General features: G+C 40.0%; 1 protein-coding gene across 1 annotated transcript in view; it reads right to left on the bottom strand.

Moving 5' to 3' along the window:
- Window positions 1–15,144, bottom strand: part of LOC125487639 (focadhesin-like) — a 22,470-nt gene that overhangs the window by 1,155 nt on the left and 6,171 nt on the right. The window contains exons 2-7 of the mRNA XM_048619564.1: window positions 9,188–9,387; window positions 7,612–7,872; window positions 7,078–7,182; window positions 6,769–6,870; window positions 5,886–6,016; window positions 2,103–2,229 (exon numbers count right to left, since the gene is read on the bottom strand). Of these exons, the coding sequence (XP_048475521.1) occupies window positions 2,103–2,229; window positions 5,886–6,016; window positions 6,769–6,870; window positions 7,078–7,182; window positions 7,612–7,872; window positions 9,188–9,387 (926 nt within the window). The remainder of the gene's footprint in view (window positions 1–2,102; window positions 2,230–5,885; window positions 6,017–6,768; window positions 6,871–7,077; window positions 7,183–7,611; window positions 7,873–9,187; window positions 9,388–15,144) is intronic.

Below are 15,144 nucleotides of genomic sequence, written 5' to 3'. Positions count from 1 at the left end.
CCCTTCATCAGAAAAGCTTTTCTGATGAAGGGTCTAGGCCCGAAACGTCAGCCTCTCTGCTCCTATGATGCTGCTTGGCCTGCTGTGTTCATCCAGCCCTGCACCTTGTTGTCACCATCTACAGGGCACAGGTCAGGAATGTGATAGCATACTCCCCACTTGCCTGGGTGAGCGCAACTCCAATAACACTCATTAAGCTTGACAAAGCAGTTTCCTGTACGGACCAGGCCTTTGTGCATCAGTTTTGTATCATTATTTAGAGCTTTTATTTGTTTATAGAATCACAGAATCCCTACAGTGTGCACGCATGCCGTTCGGCCCATCAAGTCCACACCAAAGAGCACCCCACGCAGACCCACACCCCTTCCCCATCCCTGCATTCCCCGAGGCTAATCCACCTAGGCTACACATGCCTGCACATTCATGGATGTACAGCTCATTGGCCATAAACAGTCCATGTTGGATTGACCTGATAATTTCTACCAAATTTCTGGTTTTGTTTCTTTCAAGGTAAAGGTCATCCTGGTGATACTTTCTCCCAATTCTGCGAAATTACATTTTACGTTTGTCCTCCTTATCTGACCAGCACCATTGATCTTTCCCAAGATAAGGCAGCACCAGTTAACAATTTATGTATCTGCTTTGAATATCTAATGTAATGATTGGCTATTGTCCCAAATGTTGCATCAGGATATTCTCTAAAACCAACCAATGCCCTTTAACTAAGAGAACCTTGTAAGACTCAATAAAAAACTGTTGATGCCAAAAACAACACAGGGTGGCACGTTGGCTCAGTGGTTAACACTGCTGCCTCACGGCGCCAGGGACCTGGGTTCGATTCCACCCTCGAATGACTATCTGTGTGGAGTTTACATATTCTCCCTGTGTCTGAGAGGGTTTCCTCCAGGTGCTCTGGTTTCCTCCCACAGTCCAAAGATGTGCAGGTTAGGGTGGATTGGCCAGGCTAAATTGCCTCACAGGGAGACTGCAGCAGGGAGGCCAGAATTGAACGGAGTATTTCAAAAATAGCAAACCATGTCCTGTACAGGCGAAACACGACCTCCCAATTCCTAACTCAATGCGCTGACCAATAAAGGCAAGCATTCCAAATGCTTTCTTCACCATCCTATCTACCCGCGACTCCACTTTCAAGGAACTATGAGCCTGCATTCCAAGGTCTCTTTGTTCAGCAACACTCCCCAGAACCTTACCATTAAGTGTATAAGTCTTGCCCTGATTTGCCTTTCCAAAATGCAGCACCTCACATTTACCTAAATTAAACTCCATCTGCCATTCCTCGGCCCATTGGCCCGTCTAATCAAGATCCTTTTGTACTCTGAGGTAACCTTCTTCACTGTCCAGTACACCTCCAATTTTGGTGTCATCTGCAAACTTACTAACCATACCTCTTATATTCACATCCAAATCATTTATATAAGTGATGAAAAGCAGGCACCCAGCACCGATCCTTGTGGTACACCGCTGGCCACAGGCCTCCAGTCTGCAACCCTGCACCACCACCCTCTCTCTCCCACCTTTGAATCAGTCACGTATCCAAATGGCTAGTTCTCCCAGTACTCCATCTGATCCAACCTTGCTAACCGGTTTATCATGAGGAACCTTGTCGAACACGTTACTGAAGTCCATTTAGATCACATCAACTGCTCTGCCGCCATCTCCTCTTCATTACTTCTTCAAAAAGAACCCAAGCAAGTTAGTGAGAACGATTTCCCATGCACAAAGCCATGTTGACTATCCCTAATCAGTCCTCGCCTTTCTAAATGAATGTAAATCCTATCCCTGAGGATCCCCTCCAACAACTTGCCCACCACTGATGTCAGGCTCACCAGTCTATAGTTCCCTGGCTTTTCCTTACGATATTTCTTAAATAGTGGCACCACGTTTGCCAACCTCCAGTTTCCCAGCACCTCACCTGTGGTTATCAACTTCTGAAAGGCATTACTTCAAAAGAAGATTGAAAATCTTCAAGACAAATGTCATATGCTCTTTACCTCCAATTAGTGCAAAACAGGACAGAACATCAAGCAAATTTCAAGCTGCACTCTGTAACCTCCATCATGAACCAATTTAGCCAAACTTACCTCAGCTTGACATAATGCATGTAGCCCCTGAAGTACAAGAACTGCAGGCGTGGCCTGGTCAGATCTTGCACATTCATTCAGCATCTTGGAGATTGCTGCCAACATATCAGATCCGTGCTGGTAAGATCTACGAAAGCACAAATGAAAAATGAAAAGGGAATGTAAACCAGAATTAATGAAATTATTAAATTTTACATTCGATTGAAAGCAGCTTAACTTTTAAGTTGAATGAATGAATGAATGAAGGAGCTTTATTGTCACATGTGCTCAAATAAGTACAGTGAAAAAGTTTATTAGTCGCCATTTACAGTGCCATCTTAGGTTCAAAAGATACCTCGGTATAATCTTTATTTACAGGATAGAGAAATGAAAACAAAGTTACATTACAGCTGTACCCAGTATAACCATAGGTCAGAAAAACACGAAGCAAAGTTAAAAAGACAAACATTCCAGTCTCTCTCCAAGGGCTCTCCACCCAGACCAACGCAGGGGGCCTCCACATGGTCTAACCCCTAGCTGCCACCCACACTCCACACCAGGCCACTATAGTTATTGTCTCTCTCTCTCTCTCTCTCTCATTCAGAGACCTGCTTTTCAATTGTCATCCTGCAAAGAATGTCCAATTGAGAAACGGTACTGGCAATCAGGCCGAGACTCCCTTGAAACCTTCAAAAGACAAATAGTCTGTTTAATTTAGATTACAAATAATATTCTGCCTACGTTAGGTACTTCTCCAACGTAACCTACTGTTGTGGAGAGACTGGAAAATGTATCCCAGACTTTGACCACAAAAGTTCCATAATGAGGAGTAAAGGCTCTTGGAATGGAGCAAAAAAAGTTCAAGTTTCAGAACAGGAATTCACACAAAGTGACAGTAAGAGATAGCGAGTACTGCTCCATATCTGTAACACTAAGGTTTTGTTAAATGAGTGCACAGTATATGGTTTCTTGCAAAAGTACAAAGAAATGCCCTAACCATGTAGTGCTTGACAAATGCAAAATGAAAACATAAATTCAAGAAACTTCCGAGAGCTGACATGATCCAGACATATAGATTTCATTACTGTACTGTAATCCAAAAACTAGCAAAGGCGAGTTTTAAAATTCATGAGTCTCAGTGATATGAAAGAGATTCAAAGAAATTTTATCCTTATAGAGGTATGGATATACAGACAAACTCAGCAAAAGAAACACTCAACTGATGTAGAGTATATTAACTCCTTCAAATTGAGCTCAATAGATAAACTCAATAAACAGAGGAGAAAGCCGCGTCACCTGATAGAGGTCTACAAGATTATGAAGGGCATGGGCAGAGTGGACAGTCAGAAGCTTTTTCCCGGGGTGGAAGAGGCAGTTACTAGGGGGCATAGGTTTAAAGGTGAGAGGGGCGAGGTTTAAAGGTCATGTACGAGGCAAGTTTTGTTTTTTTTTTTACACAGAGGGTGGTGGGTGCTTGGAACTCACTGCCAAGGGAGGTAGTAGAAGCAGATACTATAGTGACTTTTAAAGGGCGTCTTGACAAGTACATGAATTGGACAGGGATGGAGGGATACGGTCCCCGGAAGGGTAGCGGATTTTAGTCTTGACAGGCAGCGTGTCGGTGCAGGCTTGGAGGGCCGAATGGCCTGTTCCTGTGCTGTAATTTTCTTTGTTCACCGATTGGTTCCTGGGATGTGTGGGTTGTCCTCTGATGAGAGACTGAGTACATTGGGTCTTGACTCTCCACGAGCTCAGAAGAATGAGAGGCGATTCTCATTAAGCAAAGAAAACTCTGGAAGGGACTTGAGACGGTTGGCCTGAGGTCTTTATTGAGAAGGTTGCCTTATGAGGAGAGATTGAGTAAACTGGGACTGTATACACAGGAAATAAGAAGAACGAGGGGGAACCTTATAGAAATATATAAGATTATGAAGGGAATAAATCGGATAGAGGCAGGGAGGTTGTTTCCACTGGCAGGTGAAACTAGAACTAGGGGCCTAACCTCAAAATAAGGGGAAGAAGATTTAGGACCAAGTTGAGGAGGAATTTCTTCGCCTAAGGGGTGTGAACCTGTGGAATTCCCTGCCCAGTGAAGCAGTTGAGGCTGCCTTGTTAAAGTTTTTAAGGCAAACATACATAGATTTTTGAACAGTAAAGGAATTAAGGGTTATGGTGAGTGGGTGGGAAAGTGGAACTGAGTCTCAAAAAGATCAGCCATGATCTTATTGAATGGCGAAGCAGGATCAATGGGCCTACTTCTGTTCCTATTTCTTATGGGCTTATGTTCCCTGGTTGGGGTCAGTCGTACAGGGCCTGAAATGAGGTCTTTGTTTCACTCAGAGGACTGAGATTCTTTGGAAATATACAACCTATAGGACAGTGGATGCTGCAATTGTTCAGAACATTTAAGGCTGAAATTGATAAATTATTGGTTTCTCAGTGCTTATTGGCAGTAGGTGGGAAAGTGAAATTGGAGTAGCAGATCAGCCAGAACCATATGGCATGGTGGAACAAGCCACAGGTCATAGTGTCTTCTGCTCACCTTTCACGTGTTTGCATCCGTGAACCAAAGTTGGAAAAGATCGACCGACACTAGGCCTATTTGCTTCAAGGATAAAAAAACCAAAAGAATGGCAGATGCTGGAAATCAGGTGTAACATCTGCCAGTATATTCCCTCCCTCCTCAGTAACCACTCCCACTTGCAAGAAGCAACAGATATTTTTAAGCAGGGTTTTCAACTCTGCAAACAAGATCAAAAATCCAAGCATTGCAATGTTTTGGAATTACTTGGAAGCATGGGAAGTCGGTAGCTCTCCTTGCTTCCAACATGGAAACAAATTGGCCAATCAGCTTTGACTTGCCAACCAATCAGGATTCTTTTCTCCTGACAAAGTATAATTTTTTGTACAAACGTACAGGTTAGGAGCAGGACCATGAGGAGAGCTATTCAGTCACTCTAGCCTGTTCCACTAAAGAGATCAAAGCAGATTTGATTACTCCACATTTCTGCTGACCCCAAAACCTTTCACCCCATCACTTATCAAGAATCTACCTGCCTTTGCTATAAAAATATTCAAAGCCTGTGTTTCTACCTCCTTTTGAGGCAGAGAGTTATAAAGACTCAAAACAGTCAAAAAAAATCGTCATCTCAGTCATAAATGGGCAACCCACATTTTTTAGCAGAATTCTAGAACTGCAGGTGGCTGTCTTATAATGCAACAGTTGCGTTGTGTGACCTCGTGCTATAGATAATCGCTATAGAAAATCGCGTTATAGAGAAATTGCTATAGCTGCACAGCAGGAAGTCTGTGTTATCCAAACAGGGTCCACTACTCATCAATCACATTACAGCGGAACTACCTGTATACACAAAAGGAAACATCCTTTCCACATACACCCTGTCAAACCCCTTCAGAGTCTTGTATCCTTCAAAGTCACCTCTTACTCCATGAATGTCCATTAGATACAAGTTTTCTCATCAAACAACCCACCATTCGAAATACAAGCCCAGTAGTTCTTTTCTGAGCTGCTTCCAATGTGTTAACATCCTATTTTAAATGGGAGACTGGATGCAGTCTCACCAATGCCTTATAAAACTGAATAATAACCTCCGTTACTATTGTAACCAATTCCCGTCACAACAACATTCTGTTTATTTTTCCCATTACATACTATACCTGTAATCTAACCTTGTGCAATTGCAATCATTAAAATCTGGGCATTCTTCCACTTATCCTCAGAAGTGACAACAGGTCTTTTTACAGCAATGTACAGTACTCCATTCTTCAAAAAAAGACTCTCACCTCTTCCTGCATATGTCCCTGATCGTTGCTGCTTTGGCTATCATCTGCTCCCACTGATCCTCCTTAACAAGCGATACTGACGGCATATCAACTAATGCCATGAACTTCTGCAGCTCTGGATAAACACGATCCTAAGAAATGAACAAAATGAAATTGCACAAAGCAAATAATTAGCAACAAAACATCACCTAGAAATCAAAAATACAATCAAACCTTTAAAAATAATTTAGTGCATTCTGTATAAAAATAACACCAGAGGAAACAATTTTCCCCACAAATATCAAGTACAGAACTATAATTTTGATACGAGTTGGAAAATAACATAAAAATTAAGTTCATTAGATACCAGCCACAGTAGAATTTCCCAATGGTGATCAAACATCATGGTTTTTGTATCTTGTGACTCAGGAGAACAGTGCACATGAGTAGCTGTACAGTCATTTAGCTATCATATTCTCGGAGAAAGACAAAAAAGCACCAATTCAGTGGACCACACAATACAGTGCTCTAAGAACTAGTTTGGGGTCATTAAAAAGTGGAAAATCCACACTTTAATGCAAGAAAACTTAATTTACAGAAGGTTTTATTGATTGGAACACTGGATTTTATATGCACCCATTCAGAACAACTCATACAACTGAATGCTCGAGTCAAACAGCATAAAACAGGCAGCTATTTGATCACTTGCATTATGTAATCAATTCTGCTCATTGACTAATTACAACAAGTAGCCATGGATTTCTATTTTCTAAATGGTCAGCCTTTGCTTTGACATCTCTTGCACACTGTTACTGAAACCCTGCGCTAACAGAACCACTGTGACCAACACTCAAAGCGACCAAACTGACAAACAATGTTGCATCCAAATGCAAAGTTTCCTCACCTGATTTTCCCATAGAATTGTCATAAGACGCAGAGATACGGCTTTAAGATGTGTTGTTTTCCACAGCATGTGTAAAGCACGAATTATCTGAGCAACACAAACCTGATATCAGAAGGTAAGAACTGAGTTAGAAGACAGCTATGCTCAGGACATCACAAATGTTTAAACAGTTGTGAAAAGGGGTGCAGTTTTCGACCATTACATTTCACTCCATCTGTGAACTTTGCGTGAACTTAGGTTTTCACTCACTAATGCTGTCAGTAATCGATATTATCATTAACAAGATTGCTGGTGTTTCTTAAAACATACCTTGTGTGTGCCCAGTGCAGGAAGTGTATAAAGAATAGCATGATACAGGGTCGGTTCCAGTGGTCTTCCCAACTTAAACATCAGAACAGAAATGAGATGTGGTGCCTACAAATGAAAAGGAAAGGTAGGAACTGGATTACTTTAACAGCAGAAAAGAAGTTATTCATTAAATACAACTCCCCCTTCAATAAATTAGAAGCCGCTTCACCAAAACAAACTTTATGCAAACAGGTCTAGCTAATCATATTGTTTGTCTAAAAGTGAAGACAGAAATTTCGTCTCCAGAGTCAGCTTGAATAACCAGTGGTGGTAACTGAAGAATAAATGTTTCATATCTTACACGCTGCAAAGGTGAATCACTCCTTATCTCATTCAGCATGGTATATAACAGTATATAACAGCAACAGTTGGAGTGTGAAGTATTTCAACCAGTACGTACTTTGACTAACCTTTTGCAACAGTGGAATCACTGTCCTGTAAACCTGTTCTCTGCAAACATTCTTAGGCTTGATTTAGTAGTAGCAGAATTGTTACCTGGAAAGTGTCGGCTTTAGCCAAGTCTTTGGCAGTATCCAGAGCAAAGCGAAGAGACTCCCCATCCTCTTTTAAAATTACATATGCAATCACAAGAGCAATGTGTTCAGGAACTTTGTCATTGACAGCCAATGTTGACTTGATAGAAGACAACCAAACAGAAGCAGCGCTCACATCCATACTGAAACTATCCAAGAGCTTCCAAGTTGCAAAAATAGTTTTATACCAACTAGTTATAGGAAATGCAAGCTCACAAGAAGGCTAAAAAAGAAAACAAAACACAAACATGTTTCAAGCAAAGGTAAGCTATACATGTAACAGTAGAATTTAAAAGGACAACCCAAAGTCTATAATTTCAGTACTTAGTAGCAAGGTTTTAACAAAATAGACAGTAAGTGGGAACCAAGGAAGAGATAATGGCTTTTTCCAATTTCGTCCAAAATTAGCTCAGATTTAAAATAAATTGACAAAAACACCAATATCTTATAAGAGCTATTCTGAATTTTCATTGACATTATCTCCCCCATGGAGAACTCCATATTAAATGTCCAGGAGAGAACAATCTAACTAAATGGTTAAAAGTCACCTGAGGCTAGCATACAATGAAATGGTTTAAAAGCTAACAAAATTTTAAAGCAACTCCTCTTTTTCCAAATTGTAGAATTTCCTCCCGTCCAGGACTCAAATACATGATTGAGGCTCCACAGGTAAGTGCTAAGGATAAGTAATAAGTACGAATAGGTATAAAGTGTTATTTTCAGAGGAAATTGGTGACTTTTAATCAAAGGAGGACCAGAGTAGTCCCCAGAGTGTCCTGCCAAACATTCATCTCTCAACTTCCTGCTCATTCATTGTATTTCTCTGTCAGACTTTATTGTGTAGAAATCTTTTATAACGGTGACAGTATATTAAGCAATTGATTATGAAGCTGTATTGAACCTGGCAAAATATGCAAAAGTACAAAATTACATTAAGCATTGCATAGACATTTAAATTAAAAAATTGTAACCACAGCCGATTTAATTATTCTCAGTCTATTGATTCAGGACTTTTCAACAAAATTTATAATTTTAAGTCGTACAAAACACTGTCAAATCATCAGCACGAAAGCCTGAGCTCTGAAACTCCCTCCCTAAAACTCAGTCTTTAGGTTCACCTCAAATCCAATGCTGACCTTGTGTTTTGTGTACTTTCTTTGAAGCCATGACTTTGTATTCCTCACTCTGTTCTATCACCCTATAATCTTTACTGCACGCAAAACAAAACTTTTCACTGTATCTAGGTACATGTGACAACAATAAATCAAATCCAAAAAAAAATCAGTGGGTCTTAAAGCCATCTTTTCAAAAATGTTTTGGTTATTTGTCTTAATATTTCTCTATGTGGCTTGTCATCAAGCTTTCTTTGAGAAAACTTCTGTGGAAAGCCTTGGGACAAGATGCAAGTTAGTGTGGTTTGCAGAACAAAAACATCAATTAAATATTAGATGAGTTTTATTAAGATATTGATTTTACTCACAACACCATTACTTGTTACACTATTTCATAAATCAAAGAAACCATCTTCTCTCCCTTACCTTCTGTTTACTAGCCATGTCTTTTTGTTCATTATTCTGTATAATATCAAGGAGTTTCTCAGCCAGTTGCTGGGTGACTGGTTCAATCTCTGCACTTGATGTATAGTTCATAGAAGATGCTATCTGAAGTAGTGGCGTCACTAGTATCAGAGCTGCTTTGAGCAGATTGGGCACGGATGACAAAGACAGGATCTTCAGTGCTGTTAATATCAGAAAGAGCCAAACTTCAATCCTGTTATTGTATTTTTATATTCTATTTTTCAGAGGAAATTGGGAACAATCAGAAATGGCCTTATAACTGATGAAGTAGCCTCTAAACTGCAAGAAGTGAGAATAATATTCTGGCTCATTTATCATTACAACAGAAAAAATTATCATCAATAAAGTTGATACATGACTAGTGCAGTATTAAAATATTCATTCTGAAGAAGGGTCACTGGACCTGAAATTTTAATTCTACTTTCTCTCCACAAACGCTGTGATTTCTGTGATAACGAGGCGTAGAGCTGGATAAACACGGCAGGCCAGGCAGCATCAGAGGAGCAGGAAAGCTGATGTTTCGGGTCTGGACCCTTCTTCAGAAAAATATTCATTCTGAAGAAGGGTCCAGACCCAAAATGTCAGCTTTCCTGCTCCTCTGATGCTGCCTGGCCTGCTGTGTTCCTCCAGCTCTACAACCTTGTTATCTCAGATTCTCCAGCATCTGCAGTTCCTACTATCTTTGTAATCTCTGTTTTTTTTCTGATTTCCAGCATGCGAAGTTATTTGGCTGTGTCTTTTAAATAAAACTATATTTTTGTTTCAATATGTGTACTCACCTTGATGTTTTATAAAGAATGAAAATTCCAGAGTCACGATGATGGATAGTTTTATAGCTGTATTCAGTATTTTAAGATGGTCTGTCAATATTTGTGAACTTTCATGATTAAAATGGAGCTTACCCAACACTACCACATGCACAATCTCTTGTAAAAGCAAACATTCATTGAGGGATTTTGTTTCTGTGATTCACACGCATGATGGGACCACATTTTAAGTTTTAATCTATGCTTTTATTACTTTTCGTATACATTAAGTGATAGCAACAGACCTTGGTCTGAATACAAAATGAACCAACCATTCTAAGAATAGAAATAAAAACAAAACCTGCTGAAAGTAAGGCAGCATCAATACAACATTCAGGCCATTGACCTGAAATATTAATTCTTTTACTGTGCATTGGTACTGCCTGACATCAAAATATTCCAACATTTCTTGTTCTCATTTTCAACATCTGCAGTATTTTGCTGTTGTATTAGTGCTAGCAACAATTTTTTTCAAACTCCTAGACTAATGACAATCAAATAACATTAAGAATTACAGACACAAGCATTTCTGAGTTGCCTTAGTTTTGAAGATCAATTACCAATGCTATCGATAGTGGAATTTCAACTCAATATGAAAAAAAACTCTGGAATTAAGAGACTAATGATGATCATGAATCTGTTGTCGACTGTCTGAAAAACCCAACCTGGTTCACTAATGTCCCTTAGAGAAGGAAACTGCCATCTTAACCCGGTTTGGCCTACATGTGACTGTAGACCCACAGCAATGTGGTTGACTCTTAACTGCCCTCTGGGCAATTAGGGATGGGCAATAAATGCTGCCTACACAGCAACACCTCATCCCGTAAATGAATAAAGAAAAAAAAGACTGCTGAGCTACAGTTGAATAGCCTTGAATTCGATGCAATGTCACACCTGTATGGAATAAAAGACAAAAATGTCCTGAATTGTGTTAATACAAGAGATTTTATCTGTCAAGCAGTTTGGCACAATGTTTCTACAATGTGTCGTAGATTCCAATCAACTGAAAGATCGGAATATAACTTTGAAGTTAATGAAGAAAACAACTCTTTTACTTTCTTACGTATAAAACTGAACTTTGATTAATGTGTAGCACATTCCCCTTCTCCAGAATAACACAGATCAAGTCATCCTTTGCCTAAATTACACTGGGTACTTCACTAAACCATGATACATCATATCAACTCTACGATTTTGATGTGAAAATTGGGGTAAAGGTCAGGGGAAAAAAAATTGGGGAAGGATAAAACCGAAGCTGATATTCAGAAGTTGTGAAGGGAATTAGTATTTCATGAACATGGGAAAAGAACAAAGCAGATTTGTTCACTGAAAGCGCAAATAAGCCCAACAAAGTGATATACAAAGAGTTATGGAGTCGTACAGTATGGAAATAGACTCTTTGGTCCAACCAGTCCACACGACCATTGTCCTAAACTAAACTAGTTCCACCTGCCTGCATTTGCCCCACATCCCTCCAAAACTTTTCATATTTATGAATTTATCCAAATGTCTTTTAAACGTTCTAACTGTACCTGCATCCGCCACTTCCTCTGGCAGTTCATTCCACACACAAACCACTCTCCGCGTAGAAAAGTTGTCTCTCATGTCCTTTTTAAAAACTTTCTCCTCCTCTCATCTTAGGAATATGCCCCCTAGTTTTGAAGTCCCCCACCCTAGGGAAAAGACCTTGGCTGTCCACTATGTTTATGCCTCATATAATTTTATAAACCTCTATAAAGTCACCGCTCAACCTCGTGTGCTCCAGTGAAAAATGTCCCAACCTTTCCAGTCTACTTTCATAACTCATCGGCTTGATGGTAGAAAGCAGAGGGTAATAGTGGAAGGATGCTGGTCAGACTGGAGGCCTGTGACTAGTGGTGTGCCTCAGGGGTCGGTGCTGGGCCCATTGCTGTTTGTTATCAATGATTTGAATGAGAAATGTGCAGGGCATGATTAGTAAGTTGCAGATGATACTAAAACGGGCGGTATCGTGGACCGTGAGGAAGATTATCAGAAATTGCAGCAGGATCTTGATCAGCTGGGGAAGTGGGTCGAGAAATGGCAACTGGAGTTTAATATAGATAAATGTGAGCTGTTGCAATTTTTGTTCTTTATTCATTCACGGGATGAGGGTGTCGCTTTTAGGCAGCATTTATTACCCATCCCTAACTTCCCAGAAGGCAGATGAGAGTCAACCACGTTGCTGTGGGTCTGGAGCCACATGTAGGCCAGACCAGGTAAGGATGGCAGTTTCCCTCCCTAAAGGACATTAGTGAACCAGATGGGTTTTCCCGACAATCAGCAATGGATTCTTGGTGATCATGAGATTCTTAATTTCAGATATATTTTATTGAATTCAAATTCTACCATTTGCCGTGGCGGGATTTGAACCCAGAATGTTGTCTCGGTGTCTGGATTAACAGCGATAATACCACTCAGCCATTGCCTCCCCTTCTTGGAAAGTCAAATCAAAGTAGGAGCTTCATGGTGAATGGTAGGGCCATAAGGGCAGCGAAGGCAGCTTCTGGCATACTGGCCTTCATCAGTCAGGGCACCGAGTACATAAGTTGGCAAGTTATGTTGCAGTTGTAAAGGACATTAGTCAGGCCACACAGAGTATGGTGTTCAGTTTTGGTCACCTTGCTTTAGGAAGGATGTTATTAAACTGGAAAGAGTGCAGAAGAAATTTACAAGGATGTTGCCAGGACTCAAGGGCATAAGTTATCGGGAGAGGTTGGACAATGTAGGACATTTTTCTTTAAAGCTTAGGAAACTGGGGGGGGGGGGGGGGGGTTTTTTACCCTTTTATAAGAGCATGAGGGGGATGGATAGGGTGAATGCACTCAGTCCTTTTCCCCAGGGTAGAGGGCATCAGTTTAGGGTAAGAGCGGAAAGAATAAATGGGAACCTGAGGGGCAACTTTTTTACACAGTGGGTGGTACGCATATGGAATGAGCTGCCAGCAGAAGTGGTTGAGGCGGGTACATTAAAAACATTTAAAAGGCATTTGGGCGAATACATGGATTGGAAAGGTTTAGAAGGATATGGGCCAAATGCAGGCAAATGGGGTTAGTGTGGATGGACATTTCAGTCAGCATGGACCAGTTTGGGCTGAAGGGCCTGTCTCTGTGCTGTAGGACTCAGTCCAAAGATGTGCAAGTTAGGTGAATTGGCCATGCTGAATTGCCCATAGTGTCCAGGGATGTGTAGATTAGGTGGGTTATAGGAGGATGGGTCTGGGTGGGATGTTCTAAGGGTCGGTGTGGACTTGTTGGGCTGAAGGGCCTGTTTTCACACTGTAGGGATTCTGTGATAAGACTCTATGACTCTAACTCAAACCCTCCATTCCCGGCAACATCCTGTTAAATCTTTTCTGAACCCTCTCCAATTTAATAATATCCTTCCTATGATAGGGTGTCCAGAACTGCACACAGTACTCCAGAAGGGGCCTCGCCAACATTACAAAACTAAAATTTTGAATCTGTTGTCCAATTTTGATTTTTTTTTTTATTTGGACTCAGTCTTCAACCTTGCCCAACTTTTTCATTTCCAACTCAAACGATAAAACCTGCATTTGATACAAAGATCCAAAGGATACCCTAGCAGCTCCCTTTACAGCTGTGTTGAATCACAAGAAGGTTTGAGATTTTGCAGCATTGATAATGATACAGCATCCATAATATTCATCACAAATAAAGCATCATTGGCAAAAGAACATAGACTACACTGCTGGACATTATTGAACAATCTTCTGAAGCTTAACCAAGGTGCACAAAATATTTTCATTGCAATTACAAGGAAAGTATTTATTTGATACTTGAGACACAATTTGGAAGAGATCTCGCAGTTCAAAATCAAGATCAGTCGACCCTAAAGCCTACTAAACTTAAAGTTATACTTTGTATACATATGTTTTTGAAATATAAAAAGGTCAACTCATAAATATTAAAGATTTCCATTCAGGAAAACAATCATGAGAACTAAAAAGTTACAATACACCTCCCTGTTCATCCCTCATAGGAAGGCAATTTTCCTGCAGGTTTGTAATCTAAAATTCAAAAGGTTTTGAGCTGCGGTTACAGATAACAAACTACCATTCAAAAAATGTTTCTGCCTAATTAAATTGTCAAGGGAAATATAGGAGGCATCAGCTTGGAGTATTTCATTCATGTCTGGTCTTTGCGGTCTAAACAACAAAACTTTTAATGAAGGATATTGCCTGGAATTCTTCATGTAAAAAAAGCCAATTACAGTATTTTATACGCATGTACTTGTATGGGTTTTGTTCTGCAGGAAAGTGGCCTATTACTATTTAATGAGCCTCATTTACTGCAATGCATGAGCAGTAAACCACAAATGTATTTTTCCCCCTCATAGCCTTAGACAAACTTAATTTTGTAATTACGGTCTTCACTGAATCGAACTACTAACATAAAATGTTAATCAGATCAGAGAAGTAGAATGAATACATTGCCAAGTAGCTTACAAAGTTTCAATACTTTGCACTGGTATGTACTGTATCGATATAAATTAAGTTTTGATATTACATAATGAGCATTTTTATCTTGCTGATAATTTCTCTATTTATTGATTTAAATTTCCATCTGCAAATATCCTCTCTCACCAAAGAGTGTACAGCACAGGAAACTTCTACATTTGCATCTCATAATTAGCCAGCTACAGACCCAAGTATAAAAACCAAAACAACTGCAGATGCTGGAAATCAAAAACAAAAATAGAAATTGCCAGAAAAGCTCCGCAAGTCTGGCAGCATCTGTGGAGAGAAATCAAAGTTCATGTTTTGAGTCCAGTGACCCTTCCTCAGAATGTTAGTCAAATATTCTTCTTTTCCTTCTAAATAATACTGTCTAGTACATCATTACATACCAAAAACTATGGAGGGAGACAAATACGATTATGCATATTGATCCTGAGCTGCACAGGATCAAGTCTCTCTCTCCCCTACCTAGCAATGGGGCATGTTGACTCGCTATATCACTTTTCCGTTTGCAAATCAAATACACATGGACCAAAATGAACAAAAATCAAGTTGCTGGAAAAGCTCAGCAGGTCTGGCAGCATCTGTGAAGGAGAAAACAGAGTTAACGTTTC

This window comes from Rhincodon typus, chromosome 3 (genome assembly GCF_021869965.1).
Source record: "Rhincodon typus isolate 14 chromosome 3, sRhiTyp1.1, whole genome shotgun sequence".
Taxonomy (NCBI): domain Eukaryota; kingdom Metazoa; phylum Chordata; class Chondrichthyes; order Orectolobiformes; family Rhincodontidae; genus Rhincodon; species Rhincodon typus.
The sequence above is the reverse complement of the archived record's forward strand: the minus strand, read 5'-3'. Positions and strand labels throughout refer to the sequence as shown.